Source organism: Bos mutus, chromosome 27 (assembly GCF_027580195.1).
Source record: "Bos mutus isolate GX-2022 chromosome 27, NWIPB_WYAK_1.1, whole genome shotgun sequence".
NCBI lineage: Eukaryota > Metazoa > Chordata > Mammalia > Artiodactyla > Bovidae > Bos > Bos mutus.
This window is the reverse complement of record NC_091643.1, coordinates 2897256-2913030: the sequence shown is the minus strand read 5'-3', so window position 1 is coordinate 2913030 and position 15775 is coordinate 2897256. Positions and strand designations below refer to the sequence as shown.

Below are 15775 nucleotides of genomic sequence, written 5' to 3'. Positions count from 1 at the left end.
AAGGCTTAATTCGGCCCTCCAGCAGATGTACAATGCTTAGAGGTGAAAATGCCCAAAGACTCTGTCAGGCTTTGTCCGTATCTTTCACTGCAGACACAGTAAGCCTGGCAGATTTCTAATGGTGTCGTAAACAGCGCTATTGTGCACCAAAGAAACAAAACTATTTAATGATAGGTTTCCTCCCAAAACAAAACAACTGGATCATGCCTGTTTATTAAGGATAACATGGTACAATCAGAACTGAGTACTGATGTTAAATAAGAATATTGCCATGCAGCTACACACACTGCCATATTCAGGCATTACCCAAGTCAGCCGTTTATCTAACAAGATTTTTTTTGGTTATAAAGGTGAATGCATTTGCACAACTTTAAAACAAAACAAAAAATTAAACCCTGTAAGAATCACTAAGTTAACTGACATGGGGAGATTGTAAGACTGTCAATGAAGTAAATGAAAAATGGGAATTATCAATTAATAAGGGCTTCCCTGGTGGCTCAGCCAGTAAAGAATCTGCTTGCAATGCATGGGACCCCAGTTCAATTCCTGGGTCAGGAAGATCCCCTGGAGACAAGATAGGCTGGAGTGGGCACTCCAGTATTCTTGGGCTTCCATGTTGGCTCCGCTGGTAAAGAATCCACCCGCAATACAGGAGACTTGGGTTTGACCTCTGGGTTGGGAAAATCACCTGGAGAAAGGAACGGCTACCCACTCCAGTATTCTGGCCTGGAGAATTCCATGGACAGAGGAGCCTGGTGGGCTTCAGTCCATGGGGTAGCGAAGAGTTGGACACAACTGAGTGACTTTCACTTTCACCAATTAATAAAATATGAATATTTAACCAATTATCCTAACCTTAAATATTAAGCAATAAGGTATAAAGGGAAATTACTGATGCCTACTCTCTCAGTCAATATTTGCAAAACTTAACTGGTTGCTCTACCATTAATTTATACACACACACACACACACACACAATATATATATATATACATATATAAACCAGGGATAAGGTTGGCATCATGGAGCAAGAACCCTATATACCTCAAGAAATGGAAACTGGGGAAAATTCGTGGGAATTATACTTTAAAAGAGGAATAAAAGCTGAAATCATACTAATCAAAGGTTGATTGTAGTAATAGTCTGTTTTCCAACTCCTTTCCAAAGGGCTCATTTAGCACTTCTACACATGAAGAGGATATTACTTCTTTCTTCAAAATCCAATTATCATCAACCAGGCAGGAAGTATCAGCATACCTTTCAGAACCGCCTCTGCTTCATCGCCCAGTAACAGCCCAGTGACAAGCTCACAGACACTTCGCAGAATCTGAACTTCCTCTGATCTCATCCTTTTCCTCTTAGTTCACCTTCCTCCTCTCACGGGCTCTCTTAAATCTCCTTCCAACCCCACTCTATTAATTTGACTAGCTTTTTTTAATTCTAAAACTGAATGTTTTCAGTGAAAGAAGCTAGACACAAAAGGCCACAGCTTGTAGGATCCCATTTGGGTGCAATGTCCGCAGACAAGGCACAGACAAAGCCAGCCCGCGGCTGCCAGGGCCTGGCAGTGGCAAGGACAGGGGACAACGGCTCTCGGGGTTTGGGTTTCTGTGGGCGATAAAAACGCTCTGGGAGTAGTTTAAGGGCTGAGGCTGCCCGACTCCGTGAATACACTAAACCACTGGATTACGCTCTCCAAAAGGGTGCATATGTCAACTTAACAAAAGATAGTATCCAAAGATCCTTTGAAGGCATTAGGTATAAGCCCAACACACCTCACTAACTCAGCAGTTCTTTACCAATCCCTGCATTGCAGAGGAAGGCCCTAAACTAATAAGAAAATATTAAACTTGTTATATACTGTTTCAGAGGGGAGGAAAATGCAAAACCCATTTTAGAAATAGAAAAAATTGAAAATTTGAAAGGATATTCCAGTTGCTCAATGAATTCAGTCACGCAGTATACACTTCATGTTCAATAAAACACAACTGGACAATTTTCCAACATACTCTTCTTTTCCTAACTACTTCACCAATCCTGGGTATTGGCTTTTTAAAAAAAATTATTTATTTGTAATTGATGGATAATTGCTTTACAGTATTATGTTGGTTTCTACCAAATATCAACATGAATCAGCCATAGGTTTACCCACGTCCCCTCCCACCTAGGTATTAGCTTTTAAAAACACTCTTTCCCCTGATGTTTTCTGGGGGACAATCAGACCCCCCCCTAAGGTTCACCCTGACTATCCCAGCCGTCACTGATTCTTAACTGTCAACACACATACATACGATCTGCCTCCGACAATTTAACATTATACAACTCTTCATATTTGCAGAACGCTTTAGTGTCCTAGAAGCGCTCATACACATCATTATATTTGATCTTTTTATCAGCCTGTGAGTAAGTAGAGCAAGTAAAGATAAAGGACTTGTTCAATTTCTCAGTGGCAGATCTTGGATTAAAATTCAGAGGTTCTGAATCCAATGAGAAAGAGGTGCTCAAAAGGCTTTTGGTGAATAACAAACAAGACTGCTAGATTAATTATTTTACTATTTTAATAACATCACACTTCTTTTGTATACCATTTGATATTTTTCTCTATTTCGAGTGAGTCGGTCTTATTTCAACAGTTAAGATTCTCATCTCTTTTTTTTTTTTTTTTTTCTAACCCCGGTTCGCAGAAGGGATGGGAGGGACGCGGGCCGGGGCGCCGGAGTTCGCAGGCTACCGCCTCTCGGAGCCGCCAGATTCTCATCTCTGAAAGTTAAGAATCCCACATCCCCAGAGCACTGAGCCCTTGGAAATGAGGTGATTAAAATGCCAAGCTGCCCGTTTACACTGAATTTAGTCATATAGACATGGCTGTTGAGCTTATCATGAGAAAAGACAAACTGGAAAACACTGAAAATTTTTTATCTTAAAAAAAGATTTCCCCTCTCCCCACAGGAAACTATGAGTGCTTAAAACCAAGCTTGGGTTCATATTACAAAAATTTTATATATATATATATATTTAACAAATGCATTATGATTCTGTTTATTAACTGCATCGTATAGAAGAGATACTGACCACCAAGCATCTAGGGTCACACATAAGACATCCATGTGTATGCCTAGTATTTTAGAGAAAAACAAAACATTTAGTTCTCTGCCTCAATAATTTACTAATGCAAAAAATATTGAGTGCCTCTTACATGCAATATACCATGTTGAGAAGATAGTGAATTACATGTCATATGCCTTCACCATCCTCAAAACAAATGAAGACAGTAAGTGCATATAACCCTTATAAATATTGATAACTGCACAACGGCTAACAACTCCTGAGCCCTATGAGCTGGGGCCTACTCTTGAGTCCTTTACACACACAACTCACACAATCTTCACAGACTCATGGCATTTTACAGGTAAGGGAACTGAGAGAAACCACGGAACTAGACCAAGAGGATAAACGTGTAAAACCTAGGCAGTCCCTGCCGCGGAAACGGCTGTGCAGTACTGCCTCTCTGACCCGAAGCAGCGCGTGCTGCGGGCGTGCAGGGGGCAGTCAGCGAATGAAGCAACGTCTGAGCCAGGCCCTGAGGTCCCGATAGAAGACGTGGGAAAAGGCTACGCCCGGGTGCCGGGGACGTGCGTGCTGCGGGCGTGCGGGGGGCAGAGAGTCAGCAAACGAAGCGACGTCTGAGCGAGGCCCTGAGGTCCTGGTAGAAGACGTGGGAAAAGGCTACGCCCGGGCGCCCGGGAGGGAACGGCTCTCCTGCTCTGCTGCTGTGTCTGACCCCTGCACACCTGGATGCAGGCAGGCACGGCCACAGGCCAGGCCAGCCACACACCCACAGGAAGCGTCCGTGAGGACAGCGGCGCCACCCGCGCTCCAAGAGCAGCCTGTGCTGATCCCCTCGTACAGCAGCCCTGACGGCCCTTTCTCGGCGCCGGAAGCGAAGACCAGGGCGTGCTGACCACACGCAATCTGTGCTCCCAGAGGATGGGAGCCAGCCACATGCAAACTCACAGGCCGCCAGCAGTGGCTTCTCCAGGAGGAAGGCACCCGGCTAAGAACAGAAGACGACAGGGGCACACCCCGCTGCGGTAAGTCCGCAGTCACGCGGGCTGCGAGTTCTCAAAAGTCTCCCTAATAAAGTGGTCCCTGAGCATGACCGGCCAGCATTCAGATGGGCAGGACCTTGCACCCCAAAGGGAAAAGGCATGCCTTCCTGAGCCCAATTATGGAGTCTGCCTGAAAAGGTAATGTGAATCATCTTGGGAAATTATAAAAGAACTCCTCTGGAAATCTCAATGCAACGTGATGGTCCTTACTCACTTATCACTTTCCTGGTGGGAAAAGTAATTACAATCTTCACTGTTGCTGTCTGGTCAGTAAGTCTGTCAGACTCTCTGTGACCTCATGGACTGCAGCCCACCAGGTGCCTCTGTCCACGGAATTTTCCAGGCAAAAATACTGGAGTGGGCTGCCATTTTCTTCTGCAGGGGATCTTGTTGACCCAGCGGTCGAACCCGTGTCTCCTGTGTCTCCTGCACCAGCAGGAGGGTTCTTTACCTCTGAGCCATCAGCCAACAATTACAGTGCTACTCCACTTTTCATTCACTTAAAATTTTCATTCATAATCAATTTAATTTTTTCCTTCTGGCTGAGTCACATGTAGGATCCCAGTTTCCCGACCCAGGACCAAACCTGTGCTCCTGGCAGTGGATGTGGCATCCTGACCACTGGGAAGCCCCCAGGACCACCAGGAACCGAGGCCCGCCCCGTCTCCCCCACCACGCCCCCACCCCGGGCCTCACACACCTCCCCCTGCACGCACACACACACACACAGACCCTCCCAGCCCGGCCTGACACACCTCCCCCTGCACACACACACACACACACACCCTCCCGGCCCGGCCTGACACACCTCCCCCTGCACACACACACACACACACACCCTCCCGGCCCGGCCCCACACACCTCCCCCTGCACACACACACACACACACACACACACACACCCCTCCCCGCAGGCCGGCTCCTCCGCCTCCTTCAGGCCCCTCCTCCCGACTCCAAACCCGTGGTTCCAGACGGCCTCGCCTTGGGTCCCCTTCTTTCCCCACACACCCTTTCCATGTCTTTACGATGACAACTTTGAACTGGTATTTCCAGCTCTCCGCGGACTCCAGCTCATGACCGGCCGCCTGTCTGACGTCTCCACCTGGAAGTGCTAACGGCTCCCAGTTAACACGGCCAGAGAGGCCTGCGAGCCCGCTCCCTCCGCAGTCCTCGCAGGAACAGGAGCCCCCCTCTCCCCAATAGCCTCAATCTCGATCAGACTTCTCCCACATCCCCACACCTGCCATCACCCCAAGCCCCACCACTTCTCCTCCAAGATGCGTCCCAGTCCAGCCCTTCCAGAACGCCGTCCTGCCTCCCCGCCGACGAGCAACCGGCCTCCAGCCCAGAAGCCTCATGAGAACCAAACCGGCTCGACTCACTCAGGCCAGCCTCACTTTGCACTCGCACTTTGCCCCCCGCCCCCTGCCCCGCCCCATCCCAGGATCCCTGCCGCTCCGGCCGCGGCCAGGGGCCTCCTCACCTCGGGAACTCTCAGAGCATCCCCTTCCGCTCTCGGTTTAGATGTCACCTCCTTATTAGAGCCTTCCCAACCCAGAGGACAGGTAGGTCCCACACTAAAATCCGGCACCTGCGTGTTGTCTCATCTGTTCCCTGCCCCCTCCCTCCCAGGGCAGTCCTGGATTTCTGCAGTGACCTCCCAGTCTGCCTTCCCAGAAGCGCCTCTGCGCTGCCCGGGCTGCACGCCCCTTCGCCCCTTCGTCTCCTTGGGGCGAACTGCACCCCAGCATGGTGCCGACCACACAACCGGCTCTTAGGAAACACTTGTTTGGTGTTAAACGGCTATTCCTGGAGGAGGGCATGGCAACCCACTCCAGGATTCTTGCCTGGAGAATCCCATGGACAGAGGAGCCTGGTGAGCTACAGTCCACCAGGTCGCAAAGAGTCAGAGACGACTGAGCGACTATTAATTTCAAAATACACCCTACTCAGCTTATTTTATTACTCACTTAACCTAATAATAGCTATTTTTGGAATACAATAGCACCTTACACACTCTTATTCAAGAACATAATTTTATTTTGCTGTTTCTCAGGCACCGATACCATTCGGAGCCTATTCAAAGGCTTGCCTATTAATCTCTGGCCGGGTGCTTTATCAAACATGAAGGTTATTCTTATCCCTGTGACAAATTCTTACTCTTTAACAACACAGCAGTGTGCATGTCTGCTCTCTCCTCCTCATCTCAATAAGCACTTATCCGAAGCTGCAGGGATCAGGGTGTGAGGAGACCCCCTCTTTCCCAAGCCTCCAGCAGACCACAGGGCATCAATCAATACGCCAGTCCCTGACTCTGCCCACCTTATGAAGTGAATGTTGCAAGCACACAAACATCCATGTAAGCCTGCCCGATCTCCTACCTGGACAAGCGTGCTGACTCAAATTCAATCTCTGCCTTGTAGACTAGTCAAAACTCCCCAGCTGGACCTCCCAGCTCATGGGGTCTGACCACGGAGGATCGGAAGGTCACTGGGTGCATTTCCATCTGTGTGTCCAACTGAACATCCATCTGACTACCTTCCACACAGAAGAGTAGAGATCTGCTCAACCTAAGTTTACCGTCTCCAGAATCCACTGTCAGGGGTCCCCAGCCGACTGATTACAGAGCTATACGAAATGTGGTCATGTCTCCAGGCAAACCCCTACTTCCTAAAAAGATGGCAAACAGGAGAGTAACAGAATATTCCCAGTACGGAGAACGATCACATCAGAACCACGCACAGCTCTACTTCTCCATCAGTCACCAGTCCACAGACCCACACCTCTGGCGAGCACAAAAACAGGAAGAACTGTTCAACGATCTTTCCTTGCTTTAGACACATCTGGCTTGTAATGTGAAAAAGGAGAAAGAATCAATGAGACAGCTACCACTTGTTTAGACAGTCACCACACCCACATTTACATTTTGGGGGAGGCTACCCTGAATTTATTACTTAAAACATTTTATACATTATTCCAATACTATCTATAATCCATATGCCATGGTTCTTAAATGCTGTATTTTCACCTTAGATGACATAGGAAACTATTAATTTCCCATTAATGCATGTAATTAAGAATGGAATAGGTCTGCTACACAAATATTCTTCATGTATCATCCTTTTCTTATATATTTGAAAGTTATAAATAGACAAAGAAATAAAAGCCTCACTTACTAACTCATATATAGAACGTATAACAAATTAGCTGTTTTAAATAAAACAGCCAGGCCAATAAACTATACAAATTATGAACCACAGGCTCCAAGAAGGCAAAGGAGAGGGAGAAACCGACTCGCGATCCACGGATGAGGGAGATGAAGCCGAGTCCAGTGGCTGGAAACACGTCCCAGTGCTGCCTTGCATCTGAGACCTGAAAACGCCTCTGAAATAAGCAGACGGACTCATTTTTAATTCCTCCAGAGGCACACACTACCTACCTCCCGAGCTGCCCATCATCTCTCTGGACGGCTCTGGACGAAGATGAAGACTTTGTATCATGAAGGAAGCGGTTTCCTTCTGATTTAACACAGCAGCACTAATTCCACACCCTGAAACCCCATGGAGGGAGGCGAGTCTCTCTTCCGTTTTCTGGCTCTGAAAACAGTTAAACACAGCTACGGTGCCCCTCACTCCCCCAGCCGAGGTAACTCCAGTTCCCTTCCAATGTCCTTTCTGATCGCAGATAAGACTTCCAATTTTCCTTGTTTACATTAATGGTATCTACATTTTCTAAGTGTATAAAACATATCCATTCTGTCAGTGAAATCAGCAACACATCGACTATCAGAACTGAATGCTGGACCGGGCTCTGTCATGAAACTGTGTCCTCATCAGAGTGCTGACTTCTCTCTGGTTGGAGGGACGCCAGACCATACGCTTTCCTGTTTCAAAATCCTATGAGTCCACCTAAAAACAATGCTTTCGATGTCACTTTCACTTTGTTAAAAAAAATAAAAACATTTTAACCATACTATATAATACTAATATTTATATGGGTCTTTTACTTAATTAAGGGCATTTTGTGTGATGCTCTAAAAAATTCATTAAGGGTCGCTGGCTCTTAGAAAATAATGGTGGTTGGTAGGAAGGGTGGGGAAAGACAAACGCATAACTGTAAGTACCCTTTAACAAACTCAAAATGACCTGCTCGTTTAGTCTCACCTAGCATTAAGTGAAGCATAAATGTGAGCGTGAGACATGTTCATGTTTCTAAGTCTGTACTATGTGACACAGTAGTTCCTAGTCATCTGTGGTCTCCTAAATTTGAATTAAATTTTAGTAAAATTATAAATTACTCAGATTAGCTATCGTTCAAGTGCTAAATAGCTACTGCGCTGGATGCCAGATACAGACCACTTTCATCCTAACAGAAAGTTCTGTGGGTCAGTGCTGTTCTAGACAACTCTCCTGTGTCTGTTCTGCAAAAGGAAGTCAGCACAGCAAAGGCTCAAATCACCTGGGCTCTGGAGCCTGAAATCTGCGTTCTGCACTGCACCGCTGTATAACCTTGAACAAGTGAGCTAACCTGTCTGAGTCTGTCTTCCCACCTGTGAAATCCTACCTAAAACCAGAGCCTCCCTCCTGCAGACTCAGGAAGATTAACTGAGGCAACGCTGGGACTACAGACCTCGCAACACCACCGCCAACACTGGAGCGTCCACGGACGCCAGCTTCCGAGCACAGCAAGTATATCCGTTCCCTCAAGGGGCCACCGAACATCAAGTGACTGCAAACATGTGAAGTCCAGAGACTAAAGAAAGAACTCTCAGCCAACTGGGTAAGTCAGATAAAGGAGTCATAACATCAGGAGACCTGAGAGCAGTGGGGTGCGGGAGGGGAAGCAAGGCAGAGACGGGCTCGGGCACCAGGGCCCCTTCTCCTGCGGATGGTTCTGAATCATTGCCAGGCCTCCTCTTCCACGTGCAGAGAGTGCAAGAAAGGACGCAGTGTGCACACATGCTCAGTTGCTTCAGTCATGTCTGACTCTTTGCGACCCATGGACTGCAGCCCGCCAGGCTCCTCTGTCCAAGGGATTCTCCAGGCAAGAAGACTATCCACAGAATGAAAGAAAATATTTGCAAACCATATATCTGATATGGGACTTGTAGTCAAAATAAATAAACAGTACTTACACCTCAACAACAAAAAAGACAAAGCAACTTAAAAATTGTCAAAGAATTTGAATAGACATTTCTCTAAACAAGACACAAAAATGTCCAAAAAGTATATGAAAAGATAGTCATCAAGATCGTTATTCAACAGGGTAACAAATATCCAGACCACAGTGACGCAGCACTTCACACTGACAAGGAGGGCTGTCATTAAAAGACACGGTAGCAGTTGCTAAGGCTGTGGAGAAACCGGAACTCTGATACTCTGCTGTTGGGAAGGTAAAACAGTGCAGCCACCCTGGAATGTTCCGGCAGTTCCCCGAAAGGTGAAACACAGTTAGTGCCTGACCCAGCAATTCCACTCCTAGGTCTAGCTACACCCAAGAGAAATGAAAACAAATGTCCACACAAAACCTTGTACACAAATGTTCACAGCAGCATTATTCACAATAACCACAAAGTGGAAACAATGCAAACTTCCATCAACTGATGGACAGATACATAGGATGTAATATAGCCCCACAATGGAATATTATTCAGAGTCAGAAGTAAAGTGCTGATGAGTGCTACAACATGGATGACTCTTGCAAACACTGTGCTTCATGAAAGAAGTCAGTCGCAGAAGACCACATATTATATGATTCCATTTGTACAAAATGTCCCAAAGGCGAATTTATAGAGACAGAAGAAGACCGATGGTTGCCGAGGGCTGGGTGGTGGTGAATTGGGAGGAAATGGGAAAGGAATGATTGCTAAAAGGTATGGTGTATCTTTTGGGGTGATCTGAATGCAAAATTGATTGTGACAGATATAAAGCAGTGAATACACTAAAATTCACTGAAATTTATACTTCAAATTACATCTCAATAAAGCTGTTACAATTAAAAATAAAGCAGAGCCTGTGTTCAATGAGTAGATAATTGAAACAGCAATAAAAGTAAAAACTGCTAATATAACTGAAATACATCCTCTTAAGTATTTTCTCCTTTTATTTGCTCAAATAGTAAATCAAAAACCAAAATCCAAGTGAATCATTTTACCACAGTCTCTATTTTTAAAAAGTAGCAAAGATCTCTGTCATTTCCATGCTTATAAAGCTAATATAAATTTGGGCAGTATCCAATCATAACGGAATTTGAATCTAGCTTCTGTGCAATACAGAGACACAGGTTATCCTCAGGATGACACAAACTTTTATTTTAATTCAGAAATTTTTCTAGCTAGCTGCCAGTCTCCCACTAGCATTGAGGAATTAGCAATGAACACACCAGCACATTTACAGACTTTGGGTCTGCATTTTTGACGACTGTGCGGAATCCTCAAAGTCACGGCACAGTCATCTACAGGCTAAGCTGGTGTGCAGGCCACTGAGGCAGTGAGCAACTGCAGCCGCCAGCCAGCACCCCCAACTCAGGGTGGGGCCAACACGTGGGCACCTGCAGAGGCCTCGGAGAGAGCCCTTCAAATTCCGCGGGCCAATTATGTTCTCATCGCACAAACTGAGACTGAGCAAAGCACCTCTACCATTTACAGACAATACTCTTAAGTATATAACCAGATTTCGCCCAGATTATGTACACTTTCCTATGCCTATGATCCTACAGACCCTACAGTTTTGTGAACAGAAACTTTTTTCTTAGATAAATCATAAAGTTTTGGTTTTAAACATTAATTCTGTTATAAAACAATTAACTTAATCCAGCCTAAAAAAAAAAAAAAAACATATTACTGCACTTTTACCTCAAAAACAATGACCAAAAAAAAGTGAAAAGAAACCCAAAAACTGTATAGGCAGGTATTTTGTATACAAAGAAATAACTGATCATCAAAATATTTTGTGCAGACTCTTAAAAGACTTAAGTCTGTTGAAAACCTGTGCAGGGGGAAAGAAGACCTAGGACAATACTACCGCAGAAAACAAACACATGCTGGTTCCTGTACTAGGAACCCCAGAGTCGCTTAGCGGACATCACAAGAGATGCACTGAAGTTCCGAGGTCTCATCTCTAACCCGACACAACCACAGAACGGGGCTGCATTACCGCCTCAGTTTGAGAAAAGAAGACTAAAGCACAGTCCAGTGGAACGCGGTACACACGCACCCTCACCGAGACCCCGCGGAGGTCACACCCTTCTCCGCTCTGACCACCTGAGCCCGAGGCGCCTGCACACACTCTCCATCCGTGGCAAAGGAGCTGGCCCGCCCAAGCCCCCAAAGGGCAGGGCTGCGAGAGGCAGGTGTCCTGGGAAAGGACACTCGCAGACGAGGTGGGCGGGACTCTGACTCTCTCCGGCAGATGGGTTCGGTTCACCACACTTCTATAAACTCATTAGTCATTCATACACACAGGAAGGCAGCACAGGACTTTAAAAAAATCAACTACAGAAGTACTGTTGACGTTAAGTTTGTGCCAAAAATAAACCAAATTATGTTCTAACTTCTCTTTCTGAAGATAGTTACTGCATTGTCACTAAAATATAGGTGAGCAGATTTACTGTAAACCACAATCAAAAAAATCCAAAGACCACGGTAATCCTCATAGGAGCAAGCACATGGCCACGGATGGCCGTCGATGTGAAGGGCGGGGCCTGCATGGCCGTGAACATGAGGGGCGGGGCCCGCAGGGTGCGTGGACGTCAGGGGCAGGACTCGCATGGCCCTCGACGTGAGGGGCAGGGCCCGCACGGCCGTCTATGTGAAGGGCTAGGCCCGCATGGCCACAGACGTGAGGGGCGGGGCCTACAGGGTGCGTGGACGTCAGGGGCAGGGCTCATATGGCCCTCTAAGTGAGGGGCAGGGCAGGGAGTGTCCACGTGAGGGGGCGGGGCCCTCAGGGGGCGTCGACGTGAGGGGCGGGGCACGCATGGCCGTGGACTTGAGGGGCGGGGCTCGCAGCGCCCTGGACGTGTGGGACAGGGCCAGCAGGGAGCGTCTACGTGAGGGGCGGGGCCCGCATGGCCATCAAAGTGAGGGGTGGGGCCCACAGGGAGCGTCGACGTGAGGGGCAAGGCCCGCAGGGAGCGTCGACGTATGGGGCAGGGCCTGCATGGCCGTGGACGTGGACGTGCGGGGTAGAGCCCGAAGGGAGCGTCGACGTAAGGGGCAGGGCTCGCTCGCAGGGCCGTGAGCGTGAGGAGAAGGGCCCGCAGGGGGCGGCAGGATCCCCCACTTCCAGGCAGCCCAGCACAGAGGACCCTCTGCCACAGGGAAGCCACAAACATGAAGAGGGGCACGACCTTCGTCTCTGCCTGATCAGTCCATCAGCTATCTGGGGATCAATCAAAGAAGCTGCACTGGTAGTCCTTGTTCTGAAGCAATCTGAGCTATCCAGTCTTCACATGGATAAAAGGATTTCACTGAAAGTTTCCATAAGCCAGCAAATCCACCAAACAAGGTATCTTTCTACAATGTTATATGTCAGTATCTCAATAAAACGGGGGGATACAACTGAGTAGGTTTCTTTCTTGAAACTGAGGGGCTAATTATATGTGACATCAACATTTTTTTAATGAAAAACTATTACAAATATTTTGCTTGCACAACCAGTACACTTTAACTAAGGCTCAATGAAAAACTAAAGCCCCAAATTTCCATAGTTAAGTGTTTCTTTTTTAGGCTAAACTATGATCTAACCATTTTAGTTAAGGAATAACCATTATGTAATTTTTTTCCTCAGAATTTTCAGTTTCCATGCACATTTATAATATATTGGTTTAATCTAAGTTAAATTATTATCTGTAACAAGTCAAAGCTAAATTAGAGTAATGCACCAGGAAATAATATATCTGATAGCAAAACTGCAAACTCTAATCATTGCATATTATACGTGGATTACATTCATCAAAAATGAGCCCTAAACAAGCTCATTAAAACAAAGCAATTAGTTTATTTTGCCAATAATCTGTTTTCAGAGTTTAAGCAAGTGTATAAACTAAGTTCACATATTTACCATTTCAGTTGTTTGTAAAAAGGTAACAGAAATACGTGGTAAAACACTATTTTTTTTTAAGATTCAAACATTAAAACAAATACTACCCTACGAAACAAGAGACTTTAAGTTTAATTCAAACTGAATTTTTTCCACAAATCAATCCATTTACACAAACTGGCCACCAAAGCTTAAACAAAATGTGACATCTGAAACAGCTCTGATGTAACAGCCTAATTGTGACAAAAACACCTGACTACTCAACAGCTTTTCCTAACCAAGAATTATTTGTTCTGGTTTAGTGAAATATTCTTTGATCATTATTACTACAAGTTTATATACTCTATGTGACTCTCAAGTAAAGAACTATAATAAATTCACTACAAACATTAAGTCTTACTAGAATTTTTCCTACACAAAAACGGCTGTCAATTAGCCATATAGCCACCTACAAATTTTTCACTTCCATTAATACCCAGAGCTGTTACTTTGCTTTCATATTAAAATAAGTTCAGTAAAATCAGAAATCATACCAACAATGTACTCAGTATTGAAGCTCGTCCTCTCACCTCTGACGCACAGCACTACCAACTTTAACTACAAAACTCCGCACTGGCTTGGTTCCAACACTGAACTGACATCAGAATACAAACAAATGTCTTCAAGTAGTCAAACAGCCATCTTCCAACTACTGTGCCAGATCCGAGATACAGCAGAAGCTAACTTCCCTCCTTCTCTGTGTACATCATTAATCAACTCCAAGCAAGCACTTTAACTTCCCATCAGTAAACTCCAACTAGAAAATTGAGGGTATGTGGTCATAATGGAGAGAGTGTTTTAAACTTAACCTCACTGCCTCCAATCACCACAACCCAGGACTATAAGAAATAACGTAAACCATGAAGAAACACTGTTTAATGTTCCAGCACTTCTAAAATCAATTTTCAGCAAGATAACAACTGAATAAATTATCAAACAGCAAATATTTTAGCCACAGTATTACTCTATCATGAAAGAAATCGGTTAAAACTCCAACACCTCTTCCACCAAAAGATCACTGTATGTGTTACCCTGTAATTCCATTATCTTACTGTTATTGCATTACTCTTTTTTTGGCAACTCCATCTACCACGACAAACAGACTCGTGAAGATTCCATTCTGCGTGGAGACCACCACAACCACTGTCTTCATAGTCACTTAAGTCCAAAACGCAACCATGTTTTCAGTTGACACATCAGACCAACAGTTCAGTTACACCTTCTGCAAAAGATACAAATAAATAAAAATCCATTAAGTACTTACCTACAGTTGGGAGGTGGGTCCAATGTAATTTCTGCAAGTTCCTTCTGAATTCTTGAAAATAAAGACAAAGAAAGTTACATTAAAATGTCTCTACTCTTTTAATATTCCATTAAATTTTACACTTTTACACTAATTTTTACTATTTGTGTGCTTTTAATTTGAAATACTACCATTGTATAAATCATCATACACAGGACCAACAAAGTAGCGGTTTCCACAATGCATCTACAAAGAGTTAGGAGACCAGCCACTATCTGTGCCTCCATCTCTAACCAACAGCATGACTTAAATCAAAACTTTAAGCCACTGTTGTGCTGTGCTGTGCTGAGTTGTTCAGTCATGTCTAACTCTTTGCAACCCCACACACTATAGCCCAACAGGTTCCTCTGTCCATGGGATTCTCCAGGCAAGAATACTGGAGTGGGTGGCCATACCCTTCTCCAGGGGATCTTCTCAACCCAGGAATGGAACCAGGGTCTTTTGCATTTCAGGCGGATTCTATACCAGCTGGGCTTCCAGGGAAACTCAAACCACTGCTAACACTAAGCATACGCTTTCTGCAAAGAGGAAATAAAAGAATTTTTATTTTAAAAACCTGTTTTTACCCTCATGTGTTATTTTCATCTTTTATTTTTTACTTCACCTAACCACCTATATGAGCTTCCCTGGTGACTCAGTGGTAAAGAATCCACCTGCCAACGCAGGAGACGTGGATTTGATTCTGGGCTAGGACAATCCCCTGGAGAAAGAAATGGCAACACACTCCAGTACCCTTCCCCGAATGAAATTTCTGGTACAGATATAACTATCGCTTTTCTAAGTCGTGTGACTCAAGGTGGGCAAGATGTTAGGAAATAGTTGTTGTTTGTTGTTCACTGGTTAAGTCCTATTGGACTCTTTTCGACTGCATGGACGGCAGCACGCCAGGCCTCCCTGTCCTTCTCAGTCTCCCGGAGTGTGCTCAAACTCATGTCCATCGAGTCGGTGATGCCAGCCAACTATCTCATCCTCTGTCGTCCCCTTCTCCTCCCACCTTCAATCTTTCCCAGCATCGGGGTCTTTTCCAATGAGTGGGTTCTTTGCAGCAGGTGGGCAAAGTATTGGAGCTTCAGCACCAGTCCTTCCAGTGAATATTCAGGATTGCTTTCCTTTATGATTGACTGGTTTGATCTTCTTGTAGTCCAAGGGACTCTCCAGAGTTTTCACCAGCACCACAGTTCAAAAAGCATCAACTCTTCGGCGTTCAGCCTTCTTTACCCTCCAATTCTCACATCGATACATAGACCAAGACTAACAAATCTAATGCCAAAAATAAAAAACCTA

At 45.4% G+C, this 15775-nt stretch overlaps 1 protein-coding gene across 1 annotated transcript in view; it reads right to left on the bottom strand.

Annotated features, from left to right (window-relative positions):
- UBE2E2 (ubiquitin conjugating enzyme E2 E2) overlaps positions 1 to 15775 on the bottom strand; it is a 359622-nt gene that overhangs the window by 328460 nt on the left and 15387 nt on the right. Inside the window, exon 3 of the mRNA XM_070364399.1 lies at positions 14453 to 14503. Within this exon, the coding sequence (XP_070220500.1) occupies positions 14453 to 14503 (51 nt within the window). The remainder of the gene's footprint in view (positions 1 to 14452; positions 14504 to 15775) is intronic.